General features: G+C 43.1%; 1 protein-coding gene across 5 annotated transcripts in view; it reads right to left on the bottom strand.

Annotated features, from left to right (window-relative positions):
* Positions 1-19398, bottom strand: part of MIOX (myo-inositol oxygenase) — a 46329-nt gene extending 26931 nt beyond the window's left edge. The window contains exons 1-3 of one of the 5 annotated variants that reach the window (XM_073619261.1): positions 19277-19398; positions 4067-4129; positions 2460-2540 (exon numbers count right to left, since the gene is read on the bottom strand). In XM_073619261.1, the coding sequence (XP_073475362.1) occupies positions 2460-2540; positions 4067-4129; positions 19277-19366 (234 nt within the window). In that variant the 5' untranslated portion in view covers positions 19367-19398. Of the gene's footprint in view, positions 1-2459; positions 2541-2822; positions 2959-4066; positions 4130-19247 lie in introns of those variants that run through there. The other 4 variants (XM_073619264.1, XM_073619265.1, XM_073619263.1 and 1 more) reach the window with 4 other exon arrangements.
* Between the last annotated feature and the right edge of the window lie 701 nt (positions 19399-20099).

Here is a 20099-nt window from a genome sequence, read left to right on the forward strand (position 1 = left end):
TTGTATTTCTCCTTCAGAGTGTATACAGTGGAGAGGGGAGGGGCCTCTGACCCGGGCAGCTACAAGTTTCACTCTTCAGTATACAAGTGACTTGCTTTGGCCCCTCCCCTCTCCACTGTTAATGTGAGTTTATTTTTCTTTATTTTCTTAACTCTTTAAACATTTAGGGTCGGTTCACACATGGGCAACACGACTTTAGCGCGACTTTGTACCGCGACTTCAACGCGGCTTCAGCGCGACTTTAGCGCGACTTCAGCGCGACTTCGGCAAATTGCGAGGCGACTTGAAGTCGCCTCCATGACAGGCGACTTCGCCTGTGGCCAATCACCTCTCTGGGAGGGAGGGGGGAGGGAGGGGTTTTCTCTGCAAAGTCGCTTGAGAGATCCGACTTGCAGGCGACTTACATTGAGTTGAATGGGTACAAGTCGCCTACAAGTCGGATAGAAGTAGTACAGGAACCTTTTTTGAAGTCGGAGCGACTTCAGTAGTGTCAGTTAAGATGGTTCAATTCACTACAATTGTAATCTAAATGCAAAGCGACTTGGGGCGACTTGGGGCGACTTGAGGGCGTACAAGTCGGATCCCAAGTCGCCCCAGTGTGAACCGAGCCTTATTTGGAACATACAGTAGAGAAATTTTGTGACCAATGCATGTAATGTAGCAGTGCAATATATACGTGGGGCTTTGTGAGGGTGTGGCTTTTGTGTGGGTGGGTGGGGACAAAGGGGGCCCCATGAGCCCCTATTGCCCGGGGGCCCCATGAGTTGTCAGTCCGCCCCTGGTGTACACCCCCACATTTTAATGACACTTTGCTGCAATGTAAAGTAGTGAGTGTACAGCGTAACAGTGTAAATTTGCTGTCCCCTCAAAATAACTCAATACACAACCATTAATGTCTAAACTGCTTGCAACAAAAGTGAGTACACCCCTAAGTGAAAATGTTCAAATTGGGCCCAATTAGCCATTTTCCCTCCTCAGTGTCATGTGACTCGTTAGTGTTACAAGGTCACAGGTGTGAATGGGAAGCAGGTGTGTTAAATCTGGTGTTATTGCTCTCACTCTCTCATACTGGTCCTTGGAAGTTCAACATGGCACCTCATGGCAAAGAACTCACTGAGGATCTGAAAAAAAGAATTGTTGCTCTACATAAAGATGGCCTAGGCTATAAGAAGATTGCCAAGACCCTGAAACTAAGCTGCAGCATGGTGGCCAAGACCATACAGCGGTTTAACAGGACAGGTTGCGCTCAGAACAGGCCTCACCATGGTCGACCAAAGTAAATGAGTGCACATGCTCAGCGTCGTATCCAGAGGTTGTCTTTGGGAAATAGACGTATGAGTGCTGCCAGCATTGCTGCCGAGGTTGAAGGGGTGGGGGGTCAGCCTGTCAGTGCTCAGACCATACGCCGCACTCTGCATCAAATTGGTCTGCATGGCTATCGTCCCAGAAAGAAGCCTCTTCTAAAGATGATGCACAAGAAAGCCCGCAAAGTGTTTGCTGAAGACAAGCAGACTAAGGACATGGATCACTGGAACCATGTCCTGCGGTCTGATGAGACCAAGATAAACTTATTTGGTTCAGATGGTGTCAAGCATGTGTGGTAGCAACCAGGTGAGTACAAAAACAAGAGTGTCTTGCCTACAGTCAAGCATGGTGGTGGGACTGTCATGGTCTGGGGCTGCATGAGTGCTGCCAGCACCAGGGAGCTACAGTTTATTGAGGGAACCATGAATGCCAACATGTACTGTGACATACTGAAGCAGAGCATGATCCCCTCCCTTCGGAGACTCGGCCACAGGGCAGTATTCCAACATGAGAACGACCCCAAACACACCTCCAAGATGACCACTGCCTTGCTAAAGAAGTTGAGGGTAAAGGTGATGCACTGGCCAAGCATGTCTCCAGACCTAAACCCTATTGAGCAGCTGTAGGGCATCTTCAAGTGGAAGGTGGAGGGGAGCAAGGTCTCTAACATCCACCAGCCCCGTGATGTCATCATGGAGGAGTGGAAGAGGACTTCAGTGGCAACCTGTGAAGCTTTGGTGAACTCCATGCCCAAGAGGGTTAAGGCAATGCTGGAAAATAATGGTGGCCACACAAAATATAGACACTTTAGGCCCAATTTGAACTTTGTTGCCAGGGGTTTAGACATGAATGGCTGTGTGTTGAGGTATTTTGAGGGGACAGCAAATTTACACTGTTATACAAGCTGTACACTCACTTTACATTGTAGCAAAGTGTCATTTCTTTAGTGTTGTCACATGAAAAGATAGAATAAAATGTTTACAAAAATGTGAGGGGTGTATTTACTTTATATATATACACACACACACACATGCACACTATATTTACAGTACATAAGCACATTCACACATAGTTGGCTACTAAATGTACCATTTTTCCTTTGTATATTTATACATCATCACCAAGGTATAATATTTGCTTTAGTTTTTGATCACCTTTTCTTTTACAAAATCCACCGTTTGGTATGTGTGCATAAGTGTGTAGGTCATTTTCACTCTGTCCACAAGGGGGCCATCCTAGAACAAGTTAAGAGATAACAATGTTACATAAAAAGCTTTAAATAAAACATCCATAATGATCACCTTTTTAATGGGTGCTTCTTGCCTCAAATTATTGCTCAAAGTAACATAATCCCTAGTAAAACAGTAGAAAATTTAACCCCCCAGGGTTTCTCCTGTGCTTCACTGCTTCACTACTGAGCTGTAGTGCATTCACCTTAAAGCACAACAAAACTGTAGCGGAGCACCACAAACTGAAAAAGCCATTTAATATATTTTTAAGATTCAAAGCAAACTCACCCATCCATCCTTGTTTTATTTTGATGAGAAATCACGTTGAAAGCCACACCCCTGGCATTTTTAGCCATTGCCATCTTGAGTAAGGGCAGATGATTTATGTAGCATTTACATCCTGGAATACATCTGCCCTTAGCTCAAGTATGCAGGCAGATGGGTGTGCTTAGCTGAGAAAGCCCTACCTCCACTCCCCTCCCATCCTCTATTAAGATTTTGGGATGTATGATATAATTTTGGCTTAGGCCAGAAACCAGGAAGCAAGTGAAGAGTTGTAAAAAAAAAAAGAAGTTTAAAACAAAGAAATATAGTTCACCTTCCTATCTATCTACTAATGCTAGCAGAGTAAGGCTGGGTTCGCACCGCATTGCTGTGCAGATCACATGGGGTGTCTGTGCAATGCAAATTTAGCCATTCAAAATATATGGCTGAAATTGCTTCGCATTCGCATCAAAATGATGCAGGACCCTTTTTTTGGTCTGCACTGGAATCAGATCGCATGGATGTTCACACCCATGTGATCCGATTCCTTCACCATTTCATAGTTCGCAGTGCAATCTGCGAACTGATCTGGGGGGTGTCATTAATTTTACATTGACACCCGCAGCGGTTCGCAGCTTCAGGTGCGATGCGGGAACCCACACAAGAATCTCGCTGGTTCCCGCTTCGCACAAGTGTGAACCCAGCCTAAGGATTAAAAATAGTTAAACTTGATTGAGAGCGTTTACTTCTGCTTTAAAGCAGTGGCAATCACATGTAATGTAAAGTAGCCCATCCCTGTGTAGAGAAGCAGTCTGGATCCTTCTTTAATAGTCATTTTTCCTGTACTATGGTGGACAGCATTTGTCCTGGGATCACCAGAAGGTTACTGCCCATTTTGTCTGTTCCCCTTGCCACATTTTTTCATTCATCGTTCCATTCACTCCATCTGCAGCTTCACTGTCATCACTATACCCAACAAATGACACCCCCTGCACAAATAATTCTTATTTCTATTATATGGGATTTATAAAGTACTCACAGTTTGCCCAGTGCTTTACAAATTTGTATTTGGTCAGGATGCTTCTACAGTGCTACCCAGTGGGCTGATCCTGACAACCTGGCACCCTAGGTATCTTCCAAATATAACACACCATTATTCCGATGGGCCCCAGATCGTCAGTGCAGGCAAACACTGGACTGAATGCTGTATATATTTTATGCATTACTAGGGGCACTTTTTTTGTTCTATTCCATTGTGATATACTCACCATATAATTCCTGTAGTTGTGATGTTCTGGTTCTGGACGATAAGTGAGAGAAGGATCCTGCAACTAAGGAAAATGGTACATAGTGAAAAAGTTCATTTGTATTGTGTCTTCTCTTATTTACCACTGAAATGTGTATAAGTTATTCAGTAGTCTGATTATTGTGTATCATGTAGATAAGGTTAAATAGATGGTACCTCGAAAGTCTACTTTTAAAAATAAAAAAACAATTTTGACAGCAATACTGCAACAACATACACTGTGTACCTTGTGACTGATGAAGGTGAAAAACACTAACACTGCAAAATAACAATCTGGCGTATGTCCCTGTACATAGACTTTACTCATCACGCATGAAGTGTTCTCTGACAACTCCTAAACAGCGCTGCCCTGATACACCTGTTCCCACACAAAACTATGTGTATTCACACTTGCCAGGCACAAGGTTTAATAAACTCTGGATCTTTCCCGTATCTTTGAAAAATACTGAAGTACACTTATATTCAGATTTATAAGAAAATATACTGTATATGTGAGACTATGGGGTTGATTTACTAAAGGCAAATAGACTGTGCACTATGCAAAGTACAGTTGCTTCTGAGCTTATTAAATGAAGGAGATTTCTGCTGACTTCCATCATCCAATCATGTGCAAGCAAAATGCTGTTTTTTTTATTTTCCTTTCCGGTGATTGGATATTCTTTGTAACGTGAAACTTTACCACATTTACTAAGCTCGGGAGCAACGGCACTTTTCAAAGTGCACAGTCCATATACCTTTAGTAAATCAACCCCTATGTATCTATAGCAATATGTACAGTACATATGTATAACTAGTATACATATGAATGAAGCTTTCCTTGCATGAAAAATCCTTGTTATTATATAAGAAAGAAATCTCTGGAAAATATATTATATTCCCGAAGGTAAAATTAGGCTAAAAATGTCAGTGCATGATGATCTAATCAATTTGAAAATATGGGAACCTTGGCTTGACACACCTGGTGTTTGCCCGTTAGACCTGGTGATCAGCAGGCTGGTGGGGGTCTTGGTAGAGCTCACTAATTACATACTCTCTGGTTTTTCCCTCTATTAAACAATGACAGCTCCTGGTAGCTGAGACCAATGACTGTATGTGCAGGCCTGGATTTACTCCCTTTGCCGCCCCAAGGCCAGGTCCTTCAATGCTGCCCCCCCCACATACACACACACACACACACACCACCACCATTCTCGTCCTTTATCAATGACTGCTACAATAGATCAATTAAAAACATATCTCCACACACGAGAACACTGAAAATAACTGGCTTTAATTGTACAGACTGAAAATACTCTGTAATGCAGAAAATGACTTTTAAAGATTATAGCAGTAAGAAACTCCCTACAATTTTTTAGTTCTAACTTTTCTTTTGGCAAACTCATAATATCTTCATGGACAAAGTATTTAAAAGTTCTGACTCAATGGCAAGTAAAGCTAAACTGTTCAGTCTTTCTTTACCCAAAGATGATCGTAAATAGTTCTTTATGCAAATACATTTAATTCATTTTTATGCACCACAGCTCATTTGCAGTGCATAGAAACAGTATGCATTTTGCACCACACTGCTCAGCACGCAGTGGCGCTGTTGCAGTGTGAACAGGACACATAGAAAACAATTGTTTTCTATTGCCCTTGCAGAGACCTGTGTTTTGCTAGTGCAGAAATCACAGACCCCCTTTTACATCAGTGTCCTCAGTCCCCCCTTTACATCACATACTGCCTTTTACATCACGACCCCCTTTTACATCAGTGTCCTAGGCCCCCCCTTACGTCACATCCCCCCTGCCTCATCACAGATCCCCATCACAGACCCCCCATTACAGACTGACCCATCACAGACTGACTCCCCATCACAGACTGACCCATCACAGACCCTCCCATCACAGACTGACTCCCCCATCACAGACTGACCCATCACAGACCCTCCCATCACAGACTGACCCCCCCAAATCACAGACCCCTCATTACAGACTGACCCCCCATCACAGACCCCATTACAGACTGACCTGACCCATAGCAGACCCCCCCATCATAGACTGACCCCCCCATCACAGACCCCCTATCACAGACTGACCCCCCATCACAAACTGGTCCTGACCCATCACAGACTCCCCATCGCAGACCCCCATCACAGACTGACCCCCCAAATCACAGACTGACCCCCCAAATCACAGACTGACCCCCCCCCCAATCACAGACTGAGCCCCCATCATAGTCCTCTCTCAATATCAAACTCCTTTACAGCACAGCACTCCCCCCTCCCCAAAGAACCCTATCTTATTCACACAAGACATGGAGCCTGGCCGCTCTGGACAACGGGCGGGACTTTTCATGTTAAAAGTGAGTGATTTATTGCTGGGACTGCCCCACTGCCTAGCAACCAATCACCCACTTCTTAACTTAAAAAGTCCCGCCCTTTGCCGTGCTTTATGTTTTGTGTGAATAAGACAGGCAGTGTGGTGAGGGGGCAGTGCAGTGATATTAGAGAAGGCACAGACCTGCCGCATCTGCCATGCTGCTATGCCAGTGCGGGGGGGGCGGCCGCGAAAGCCGAAAAGTCGCCGCAGGAGCGGCGCCGCCCCTGCACCACTGCCGCCCCGAGGCCTGGCCTCAGTGGCCTTGTGGGAAATCCGGCCCTGTGTATCTGGCTATATCTGCTATATCTTATGATTGTGTCACCATTGTAACCTTTTGCTGCATATGCTATGCAACACAGTTTCTTACTGCTCTGGAATTGTCTGACTTTTTCAATAAAGTTTTCTACATGAATAAAAAAAAATTCATAGAAAATAAATAAGCATCATGGGGAGGAAAAAACGTGCACACACACATATATATATATATATATATATATATATATATATATATATATATATATATATATATATATATATATATACACACTGCGCAAAAACTGAAAGGAACACTTTGAAAACACATCAGCTCTCAATTAGGAAAAATATCATGCTTGATATCTATACTGATATGGACTGGGTAATGTGTTGGGAATGAAAGGATACCACATCATTTAATGAAAATGAAAATGATCAACATACAGAGGGCTGAATTCAAAGACACCCTGAAAATCAAAGTAAAAAAATGATGCAGCAGGCTAGACCATTTTGCTGAAGTTTCATTGCAGCAACTCAAAATGGTACTCAGTAGTTTGTATGGCCCCCACATGCTTGTATGCATGCCTGATAACATCGGGGTATGCTCCTAATGAGACAACGGATGGTGTCCTGGGGTATTTCCTCCCAGATCTGGACCAGGGCATCACTGAGCTCCTGAACAGACTGAGGTGCAACCTGACGGCGTCAGATGGATCAAAACATAATGTCCCAGAGGTGTTCTATTGGATTCAGGTCAGGCGAGCATGGGGGCCATTCAATGGTATCAATTCCTTCATCCTCCAGGAACTGGCTGCATACTCTCACCACATGAGGCCAGGCATTGTCATGCACCAGGAGGAACCCAGGACCCACTGCACCAGCGTAGGATTTGACAATGGGTCCAAGGATTTCATCCCGATACCTAATGGCAGTCAGGGTTTCATTGTCTAGCCTGTAGAGGCCTGTGCGTCCCTCCGTGGATATGCCTCCCCAGACCATCACTGGCCCACCACCAAACTGGTTATGCTGAACGATATTACAGGCAGCATAATGTTCTTAATGGCTTCTCCAGACCCTTTCATGTCTGTCACATGTGCTCAAGGTGAACCTGCTCTCATCTGTGAAAAGCACAGGACACCAGTGGCAGACCTGCCAATTCTGGTGTTCAATGGCAAATGGCAATTGAGCTCCACGGTGCCAAGCAGTGAGCAAAGGGCCCACTAGAGGATATCAGGCCCTCAGGCCACCCTCATGAAGTCTGTTACTGATTTTTTGGTCAGAGACATTTACACCAGTGGCCTGCTAGAGGTAATTTTGTAGGGCTCTGGCAGTGCTTATCCTGTTCCTCCTTGCAAAAAGTAGCAGATACCAGTCCTGGTGATAGGTTAATGACCTTCTACGGGCCTGTCCAGCTCTCCTAGGGTAACTGTCTCCTGGAATCTCCTCCATGCTCTTGAGACTGTGCTGGGAGACACAGCAAACCTTCTGGCAATGGCACGTATTGATGTGCCACCCTGGAGGAGTTGGACTGCCTGTGCAAACCCTATAGGCTCCAAGTATCGCCTCATGCTACCAGTAGTGACACTGACCCTAGCCAAATGCAAAACTAGTGAAAAACAGTTAGAAAAGATGAGTAGGGAAAAAAATGGCATCCACCTGTAAAACCATTCCTGTTTTGAAGATCATCTCATTGTTGCCCATCTAGTGCACCCGTTGTTAATTTCATTAACACCAAAGCAGCTGAAACAGATTAACAACCCCTTCGCTATTTAACTGACTACATCAATATCCCAGGAGTTTAATATATATATATATATATATATATATACACACACAGTGTCTTGAAAAAGTATTCATATCCCTTGACATTTTCCACATTTAGTCATGTTACAACCAAACAGCGTAAATGTATTTTATTGGGATTTTATGTGATAGACCAACACAAAGTGGCACATAATTGTGAAGTGGAAGAAAATGATAAATGGTTTCCAAAATTTTTTACAAATAAATATGTGAAAAGTGTGGGGGGCATTTGTATTCAGCCCCCCTGAGTCAATACTTTGTAGAACCACCTTTCACTGCAATTACAGCTGAAAGTCATTTTGGGTATGTCTCTACCAGCTTTGCACATCTAGAGTGTGACGTTTTTGCCCATTCTTCTTTGCAAAATAGCTCAAGTTCTGTCAAATTGGACGGAGAGGGTCTGTGAACAGCAATTTTCAAGTCTTGCCACAGATTCTCAATTGGATTCAGACTGGGCCATTCTAACATATGAATATGCTTTGACCTAAACTTTTCCATTGTAGCTCTGGCTGTAGCTTTAGGATCGCTGTCCTGCTGGAAGGTGAACCTCCGCCCCAGTCTCAAATCTTTTGCAGACTTTAACAGGTTTTCTTCTAAGATTTGCCCTGTATTTGGCTCAATCCATCTTCCCATCAACTCTGACCAGCTTCCCTGTCCCTGATGAAGAAAAGCATCCCCACAACATGATGCTCCCACCACCATGTTTCACGTTGTTAGTGTTAGTTTTCCGCCACAACTTGTATTTTAATTTTAGACTAAAAAGTTAAACTTTGGTCTCATCTGACCAGAGCACATTCTTCCACATGTTTGCTGTGTGCCCCACATGGCTTCTCGCAAACTGCAAACGGGACTTCTTATGGCTTTCTTTCAACAATGGTTTTCTTCTTGCCACTCTTCCATAAAGGCCACATTTGTGGAGCGCACGACTAATAGTTGTCATGTGGACAGATTCTTTCACCTGAGCTGTGGATCTCTGCAGCTCCTCCAGAGTTACCATGGGCCTCTTGGCTGCTTCTCTGATGAATGCTCTCCCTGTTAGTTGAGGTGGACGGCCATGTCTTGGTAGGTCTCCAGTTGTGCCATACTCTATTCTTTTTCAGATGATGGATTGATCAGTGATCCATGAGATGTTCAAAGCTTGGGATATTTTTTTATAATCTAACCCTGCTTTAACCTTCTCCACAACTTTACCCCTGACCTCTCTGGTGCGTTCCTTTACCTTCATGATGCTGTTTGTTCACTAAGGTTCTCGAACAAACCTCTGAGGGCTTTGCAGAACATCTGTATTTATTGTGAGATTAAATTACACACAAGTGGACTTTATTTACTAATTAGGTGACTTCTGAAGGCAATTGGAGACATACCCAAAATGACTTGCAGCTGTAATTGCAGTAAAAGGTGGTTCTACAAAGTATTGACTCGGGGGGGCTGAATACAAATGCACACCACACTTTTCAGATATTTATTTGTAAAAAATGTTTAAAACCATTTATCATTTTCCTTCCACTTCACAATTATGTGCCACTTTGTGTTGGTCTATCGCGTAAAATTCCAATAAAATACATTTACATTTTTGGTTGTAAGTAACAAGACAAAATGTAGAACAATTCAAGGGGTATGAATACTTTTTCAAGGCACTATATATACAGTATCTGACAAAAGTGAGTATACCCCTCACATTTTTGTAAATATTTTATTATATCTTTTCATGTGACATCACCGAAGAAATTACACTTTGCTACAATGTAAAGTAGTGAGTGTACAGCTTGTATAACTGTAAATTTGATGTCCCCTCAAAATAACTCAACACACAGTCATTAATGTCTAAACCGCTGGCAACAAAAGTGAGTACACCCCTAAGTGAAAATGTCCAAATTGGGCCCAAAATACAGGCATACTCCACTTTTAAGTACACAATGGGGTATATTTACTAAAGCTGGAAAGTGCAAAATCAGGCTCACTTCTGCATATAAACCAATGAGCTTCCAGGTATTATTACCAAAGCTTAATTGAACAATCTGAGGTTAAAAGCTCATTGGTTTTTATGCAGAAGTGAGCCTGGTTTTGCACTTTCCAGCTTTAGTAAATAAACCCCATTGTGTACTTAAAAGTGGGGTATGCCTGTAGCAATATTTTGTGTGACCACCATTATTTTCCAGCACTGCCTTAACTCTCAGTTTCACAGGTTGCCACTGGAGTCCTCTTCCACTCCTCCATGAAGACATCATGGAGCTGGTGGATGTAGGAGACCTTGCGCTCCTCCACGTTTCATTTAAGGATGCCCCACAGATGCTCAATAGGGTTTAGGTCTGGAGACATGCTTGGCCAGTCCATCACCTTTACCTTCAGCTTCTTTAGCAAGGCAGGTGTTTTTGGGGTCATTATGTTGGAATACTGCTCTGCGGCCCAGTCTCCGAAAGGAAGGGATCATGCTTTGTTTCAGTATGTCACAATACATGTTGGTATTCATGGTTCCCTCAATAAACTGTAGCTCCCCAGTGCCAGCAGCACTCATGCAGCCCCAGACCATAACACTCTCACCATCATGCTTAAGTGTAGGCAAGACACACTTGTCTTTGTACTCCTCACCTGGTTGCCGCCACACACGCTTGACACCATCTGAACCAAAAAGGTTTATCTTGGTCACATCAGACCACAGGTCATGGTTCCAGTGTCCTTAGTCTGCTTGTCTTCAGCAAACTGTTTACGGGCTTTCTTGTGAATCATCTTTAGAGGAGGCTTCCTTCTGGGACAACAGCCATGCAGACCAATTTGATGCAGTGTGCAGTGTATGGTCTGAGCACTGACAGGCTGACCCCCCACCCCTTCAACCTCTGCAGCAATGCTGGCAGCACTCATGTGTCTATTTCGCAAAGACAACCTCTGGATATGATGCTGAGCACATGCACTCAACTTCTTTGGTCGACCATGGCGAGGCCTGTTCTGAGTGGAACCTGTCCTCATAAACTGCTGTAAGGTCTTGGCCACCATGCTGCAGCTCAGTTTCAGAGTCTTGGCAATCTTCTTATAGCCGAGGCCATCTTTATGCAGAGCAACAATTCTTTTTTCAGATCCTCACAGAGTTCTTTGCCATGAGGTGCCATGTTGAACTTCCAGTGACCAGTATGAGAGAGTGAGAGCGATGAAACCGAATTTAACACACCTGCTCCCCTTTCACACCTGAGACCTTGTAACACTAATGAGTTGCATGACACCGGGGAGGGAAAATGGATAATTGGGCCCAGTTTGGATTTAGATTATGTCTCTCCATCGTGGAGGGGATCTAACCGGGTTAGGGACCTATCACAAAGAGAAACCAAGTGGATTTTTCTATTAAAGAGTTTGGCTCCTGGGAGTTAAACGGTGAGCTGGATCTGAATTGCTTGATAAGTAATTTTTATTTAAATTTATGAATTGATGGACTTATGAGCAGGGGCGGACTGACCATTGAGCCACTCGGGCACTGCCCGAGGGCCCTGGGCCACTAGGGGGCCCCATCAGGGTTGCAAGCCTCAGTAAAACCAGGGACAGTATGGATCAGGGACAGCCAATAGACAGTATGGACCAGGGACAACCAATAGAAACATGTCTGTGTATACTGTGTTTACATGTATGTGTATACTGTGTGTGTGTATACTATGTGGCCCCATAATCTCTGATTGCGTGGGGGCCCCATAATCTCCTATTGCCTGGGGGCCCCATGAGTTGTCAGTCCACCCCTGCTTATGAGCCTATAGTTAGGAATGGGTTGTTTGTATCATATTTTATGTTTATTTTATGGTTATATAATGTTATAGTAATTATAGAATTTTTAATAGTATATGCCAGGAGGAAGTCGTGATGACGAAAAGCATCAGGACGTGGCTGTACGGCAACCAAGAGTGATATCAGACGCAATTACTGGAAGTGACGCTCTGGCGGTGACAATTTTTGGTGTGGGTGAGATATCGCTACATACACACTGGATCCGCTGTGACCATGCTATGACAGTCTTATGCTGCTGCAGTGGATTCATTACATGTGTAATGTTATCTGATTTAGTGTGAGTGCAATGTTTGAAGCCTTTTAATTTTAATAAATTTGATCAAAAGATACTGCACTATTGGATCACTTTGATTTTTTATATACATTAAGGATTGGAGATTGATGTTAATATTTAACCCTGTGTGAGTTGATGCTTATTTGCCGAGCATGAGAGTGCAAGGCAACTTCATCTGGTGAGCGGACACCTAGAGGGGAGTGGAGTCACCATTTGCACGTGGCGTGGTGGATGAGCTTGATGTTTACACCCTTCTTACAACACTTTTTGAACTTTCATTGATTTCCATTTTGTATATCTGAAGTACTGATTTAGTGGACTTTGATGCTCATTGATCTATTCATGTATGATATTGATTTATCACTTGTCACTGGGTCATTTTCATTTATGATCACTGTTTACACATCATTCATTTATCTTCTTTACTCAACACCACTTTTTACCTCATTAGTTTATACAGTAGATGTTTTATGATCATTTGTTTATTTAAGTGGCAGCTGTATCATTTAACTTCAATATAATATCTTGGCGCAGTGGTGGGACCTACAGTGTGGGTGTATGTAACTTTAGACCCTTTGTTCTTAAATAATATAATATATAAAATATAAATAAAACATGCAGTGTAAGCAGATGTTAAGGATAACTCCTATACCAGGGATATGCAATTAGCGGACCTCCAGCTGTTGCAGAACTACAATTCCTATGAGGCATAGCAAGACTCTGACAGCTACAAGTATGACACCCAGAGGCAGAGGCATGATGGGACTTGTAGTTTTGCAACAGCTGGAGGTCCGCTAATTGCATATCCCTGTCCTAAACTATTTATTGTACTACCACTATTTGCTTATGACACCTTAATACAGAAAAAATTACAACACATAGCTTTTGTTTCTTAAGGGGAAGAAGTCAGTTTATGACAAGGGGAAATTGTTCAAATTTACAAATGTATCTGATATTCAATTTTCTTTTTTTTTAATATATAATATCTACTAAGGCTTTTCGCATTAGATAAACCAAATACTGTATGCAATTATTGTAAAGAGAAATCAAATTCTTCATTACAGTGCATTCAATATCCATTTCTGAAAATGGTCACACTTCCTTTTTAATGTGGGGACACAAAGTTTTACATGAATAAACTGTATACAGATGCGTTTCCATCACATCAATTCCATCATGTTAGTGCATATAATATTTTGGCACCCTCATTGAAAACCGCCATCTAACATTTAATCCCAAACCTTAAATTTAGCCAATCTCAACCCATGTACAGTAAACTTAAACCTTACCAATGATTATTAGACCTCATTCGGATCCCCAATTTGTACCCTACACCATGTCCTTTAGCCTGACCCCTTAAAGTGTATGCATAGCCCAAACTATTTTTTTCTCTTTCAGTTTTGGGTAGATTTGAGAAGGGTTAAAGCCCTCTGAGCTTATTTTTTTCCTGTCTGTGTCTTGTTGGGATTTTGTCTCTCCTTCTTGTGCTGACACAACAGGAAGTAACAGGAATTCCCCATTAGAATATTTCCCCTCACCTCTTGTTCTGGTTAGAACTGTAAAATTTTAGAATTCCCAGCACTTTGTTGTCTTGGATGCAATGGTTGCCAAAACAAATAAGTGGGGTGAATCTACCCAATGGGGACACATACAGCAATTAAAAACTTTACTGGGGTTCTACACCTTCCAACTCTATCTAAAACTATAAAAAAAAAAAAAATACGGTTGGGTAAACACACGCTAAAGGTTAAATCTAACCTTTAACCTGACCCTTAAAGAATTTGTTACCCAAACATTTCAGATTTCTGATGTGTATATGTTGTACCATGTCCTTGTGGTAAAAAGTATCCTGTTCTCATTGCATTGCTTCCTTTGTGTAAAATTCCTGGTGATCCTGTCAACCCCCACCTGCTTTCATACTTCAAACTGACAATGCTAGGCAAAGAAGCACATCCATCCCAATGTGGTCAGGTTTCTGGCTGTGCTGGGATAACAGCCATTCACTGGGAAGATCAGTGTATTGCCCTTTCTCTGCCCCCTCCCCCGACAACACACACACACATTCACATTGTAAATATGTTATTATATCTTTTCATGTGACAACACTGAAGAATTGACACTTTACTACAATGTAAAGTAGTAAGTGTACAGCTAATATAACAGTGTAAATTTGCTGTTCGCTCAAAATAACTCAACACACAGCCATTAATGTTTAAACCACTGGCAACAAAAGTGAGTACACCCCTAAGTGAAATGTCCAAATTGGGCCCAAAGTGTCAATATTTTGTGTGGCCACCATTATTTTCAAGCACTGCCTTAACCCTCTTGGGCATGGAGTTCACCAGAGCTTCACAGGTTTCCACTGGAGTCCTCTTCCACTTCTCCATGATGACATCACGGAGCTGGTGGATGTTAGAGACCTTGCGCTCCTCCATCTTCCATTTGAGGATGCCCCACAGATGCTCAATAGGGTTTAGGTCTGTAGACATGCTTGGCCAGTCCATCACCTTTACCCTCAACTTCTTTAGCAAAGCAGTGGTCGTTTTGGAGGTGTGTTTGGGGTCGTTATCATGTTGGAATACTGCCCTGTGGCCCAGTCTCTGAAGGGAGGGGATCATGCTTTGTTTCAGTATGTCACAGTATATGTTGGCATTCATGGTTCCCTCAATGAACTGTAGCTCCCCAGTTCCGGCAGCACTCATGCAGCCCCAGACCATGACACTCCCACCACCATGCTTGACTGTAGGCAAGATACAGTTGTCTTTTTACTCCTCACCTAGTTGCCGCCCGACACACGCTTGACAACATCTGAACCAAATAAGTTTAACTTGGTTTCATCAGACCACAGGACTTGGTTCCAATAATCCATGTCCTTAATCTGCTTGTCTTCAGCAAACTGTTTGCGGGCTTTCTTGTGCATTATCTTTAGAAGAGGCTGGATATGACACTGAGCATGTGCACTCAACTACTTTGGTTGACCATGGTGAGGCCTGTCCTGAGTGGAACCTGTCCTGTTAAACCGCTGTATGGTCTTGGCCACCGTGTTGCAGCTCAGTTTCAGGGTCTTGGCAATCTTCTTATGGCCTAGGCCATCTTTATGTAGAGCAACAATTCTTTTTTTCAGATCCTCAGAGAATTCTTTGCCATGAGGTGCCATGTTGAACTTCCAGTGACCAGTATGAGAGTGAGAGCGATACCACCAAATTTAACACACCTGCTCCCCATTCACACCTGAGACCTTGTAACACTAACGAGTCACATGACACGAGAGAAGGAAAATGGCTAATTGGGACCAACTTGGATATTTTCACTTAGGGATGTACTCACATTTGTTGCCAGCGGTTTAGACATTAATGGCTGTGTGTTGAGTTATTTTGAGGGGACAGCAAATTTACAATGTTTTACAAGCTGTACACTCACTACTTTACATTGGGGGTTATTTACAAAAGGAAAATTCACTTTGCACTACAAGTGCACTGCAAGTGCACTCGGAAGTGCAGTCGCTGTAGATCTGAGGGGATGATCTGAAATAAGGGGAACCTCTGCTGATTTTGTCATCCAATCATGTGCAAGCTAAAATGCTGTTTTTTATTTTCCTTGCATGTCCCTATCAGATCTACAGCGACTGCACTTGAAAGTGCAGTTTCAGTGCACTTTCAAGTGCAAAGTGGAATTGCCTTTCGTAAATAACCCCCATTGCAGCAAAGTGTCATTTCTTCAATGTTGTCACATGAAAAGATATAATAAATAATAATATACATTATTTCCTAAACATAACCCATAATCCTAATGCCATTATATTTGCACTGAAAAGGTTTTGCACAAAAGCAAAGCTATATCATCATAGTTAAATTTAAAAGAGAAGCTTTGGCTGTACTTCTCCTGTGGATCACAGATGTGCAGATCATTTGGCACTCCTGTGACCCATTTCCAGCAGACAGTGGGCTGAAGCCCTCTGTCAGCTGACCTCACAGAGCCGGTCCGGGCTCGGGAAAGATCACGACCATATGGTCGTTATCCACCCTCATGCCTGGACCAGCAGCCAGCTCAGCCTCTCAGCAAGCTGCTGAGACACTGAGCCAGCTGCTCTCACCACCTCCACAGCCCAGTGCTCCAGTGAGTGCTGGGGATAGAGCAGAGAGACAGTCACCACATCTCTGCTTAGGGAGCCCTGAGAAACGAGCGATCAGCAGTGTTTGATTGCTTGGTTCTCAGCCTTAGAGCTGGCAGGGGACTGATGCTGCATCCATCTAAGTAGATATTTGGTAGGTAGATAACAAATTGACAGCAACATATAATATGCAAAAAAATATTTCCACCTACTCTTAGACAAAACACGTTGCAAGAGTCACATCCATGTACTACCATTGTCTACCCTTCATATTCGCCTCACTATACCTGAATGAGACAAGATGAAAACTGGTATTGTGTTTCCCCCCACTCAGCTTTAATGTCTCTCTCTCTGATTGTACTTATAACAGGATAGTTAGAAAAACATGTTAAATAGATCATCTCAGTGTAAATAATCTTATTGTAGCGCACACCCTGCGGGAACCACTGGTTATTATGGGTCCTCTGCTCCTGTCCAGCCCTGGGTGAGGCTTTAACCTCACTGACACCTCACTGACACCACCAGTATATCTTCCTGGCAACTTTAATGAGCACACAAGAATTAGACTTATAACTCTATGAAAGAATAACAGAATGTATTGACAAGTTAGAGTCAAGCTGCATTAAACACAATAATGAGTACACAAACAGCTTCACAAAGTCCCTTGCAATGTTTTTAAACTCCAGCTTACCATGACCCAAATAGCATAAACGATAGCTCTCCTCATGGGATGAACTTTTGCAAGTGACCACATAAGTATCAACAGAGATCAGGCTGTGTCACTTGAGAGCTCTTCTGACAAGGGACTAGGTTTAGGCCTGAGAGTATTAATTTAAAGTCAAACACAAATCTGCCCCCAGGATGAAGCTATCTGACCATAGTCCTTAATGTGTATTCTCCGCTGGCTAGGTTGGGGCCCTTGAAGACATGGGCATGCAGATATTGAATATGTCTATGGTTTGAGTGTTTACAGTACTGCACCTCAGGAGTTGGATTTATATTTGGATACAGTTAAATAATTAGATGAAAAGTGTGCACAGTTTTTCAGTGGGATGAAAAGAAGAGGTGAATTGGCCACGTTGTGCCAAATTCAGCAGCAGTTAGAGCAATGGTGTGTGGGAAACTTATACCCGCAGCATCTTGCAAGTGGAGACTAACAACACCGTAGATGGTTCAGCTTAACTGTGGATCCGCAACCCACTCACCATTCTCTCTCTCTCTCAATTCCTCCTGTAGCAATTGGCTGAAGCAGTGGAGGGGCCACCCTTTATTTGTTGAACATTAGCTGAGGTGGGAAGAATGACAAGTATTTTGGCAGTTCACCTCTGTGGATCCTCCAGCAGGCCCGAACAGCAGCAGCCTGGATCACAGACTAGCGTTCCAGAACAGGTACCGGAACAGCCAAAAGCGCATCAAAGCCTAGCTCAGTCCAGCATCCTGGTTCAAGGTACATCTGTGTTCAGCGTATAAGCAACTCGCCTGCTCCCTCCGTTCCCAGCAAGGCACAGGACCTCTTCCTCTGCAGCCGCTCTCTGGTTGGCGCTCTTCCCAACTGCCCTTCTCTTTCCCGGGCTTTTCTATTTATATCGCTCCTCCTGCTCTCAGGTATCCCTGGGTACAGTTATTGATTACCCAGTATTGGCAATGACTTTGATCTCCATCAAGACTACATCTCCCAATGTGCGATAGTCTAAAGTCAATTTCAACAAAAGCACAAATGCTGCTGCCGCCACCTTGTGGAGGAAAATACGTCCTGCATAACCAGTAACATTGCCACCTGTTACAGCAATTCAAATTCTTTTTTAGTTGTGAAGACTAGAAACCTTGTCAACTTTCTTACTGCTGCCTGTGTCTGTTGTAGATTTTCCCTAACTTTCCACCTGTTAAAATCATTGTCACTGGGACAATAAGTTAGGGGAAAACTCTCCGACAAACCCGGGATAGTAGTAAAACCAAACAAGGGTTCTGATCCTTTCCCATTCTGTCCAAAACTAAGAAAAAAAGCTTTAACTGGGCAAACACTAATTAAACTAGTGGTTTTATCTTTCATGCTGCAGCCTGTTGATTGGACAGTGAAGGAGCAGAAACACACTGCTAAGATTGTTATTTGCTATTAACACAGCCCCCCAGCCTGATTGCAGCCGTCAGGAAATAGCAGAAGTCTAGTATCAATACTCGGGTAATTGTTAGGTCAAAGAAAACTGCTAATCAACTACCTAAGATTCCAAAGCATCTCAGCGCTTCAGAATAATATACCACCATGGTAATGGATCCCATCACCTGTCCCAAGACTACATTACATGCACGCAGTCTCTTCAGCAAAGTTTCTGCAGAAAGTAGTTGAAAAGGTATTTAGAAACCATTACACAGGTCTTTGGTTACGATACAGCCCATATTACCAGAGCACAAGCAAAGTTCTCTCTTGGCTCCTCTTGTTTATAATGTGAGTACATTACACATTTTGATACATAATAACTTGTCACTGATGACTTTAAGCTGTAGTATTGCTATACAATTTGTATAAGACAACTGAAGTAAAATACATTTCTCAGATACTACACATATAGATAATACACACCTTACCCTGCAGGTTTAGGGTACACTCACCAGATGTATAGCCTTCATTTTCAAGGGTTTTCTGTTAGGGAGAGGAGATCCAGGAAAAGACTGAAGGTACACAGTGAAAGAAAATTGCATGAAATGGACCTCATTTATGTGTACTATGTAACTGTGGTACTGGCCAAGAATAAGTGACCATTTAACCAGAGAACAGTGATTGGAGAGATTCTGCTGAGTCTTCCTTGCCAGTTGGATCAGTGGCTCACTGATTAACCCTTTGTGAGATCTCTTTGTGAGGTCCTCATAATTTATCAACTGGTTTTGAAGCATTCTCCACTAGTGTGATGAGCATGTAAATGTAGAGGTCTGATAATAATACTAATATTAATAATACTATTAGGGTTAAAAGAAGCAAAGGTCTTTTCATTACAAGAAATTAAAATTGCTTACAAATTTATTTTGAGATGTAAATGATGTTACAGAGTAGTTAGAGTAACAGAGCCAGCCGGCATTTCAGGGACTACTTCTGGTTCCTGCTGGGCAGTACTTACAGTTACTATGTCCCTTACCAGGCTGCAGGCCATGACAGACTCCTCTTCCCTCATGCACAGATATTCACAGGGGAGTCACCAGGCTCAGACTCCACCTGGCCTTTCGGTAATAATTCCAGGCCCGATCTGGCCTTCCGGGACTTCCGCGGCTGCACACAACACAGTGCTGACTGCAGGTTCAAGCTGTAGTACTGTGGCTCCTGCTGGCTGGAAGCAATCCGGGTGAGCAGTTTGCCACAATGACTGCACCGGATCCATGCACTGACCACTGCAGTCGGTATCCGGCATTCTGGACACAGCAGGCACAGTCGCTCCGTCCC

The sequence above is a fragment of the Aquarana catesbeiana genome, linkage group LG03 (assembly GCF_042186555.1).
Source record: "Aquarana catesbeiana isolate 2022-GZ linkage group LG03, ASM4218655v1, whole genome shotgun sequence".
NCBI classification, from domain to species: Eukaryota; Metazoa; Chordata; class Amphibia; order Anura; family Ranidae; genus Aquarana; species Aquarana catesbeiana.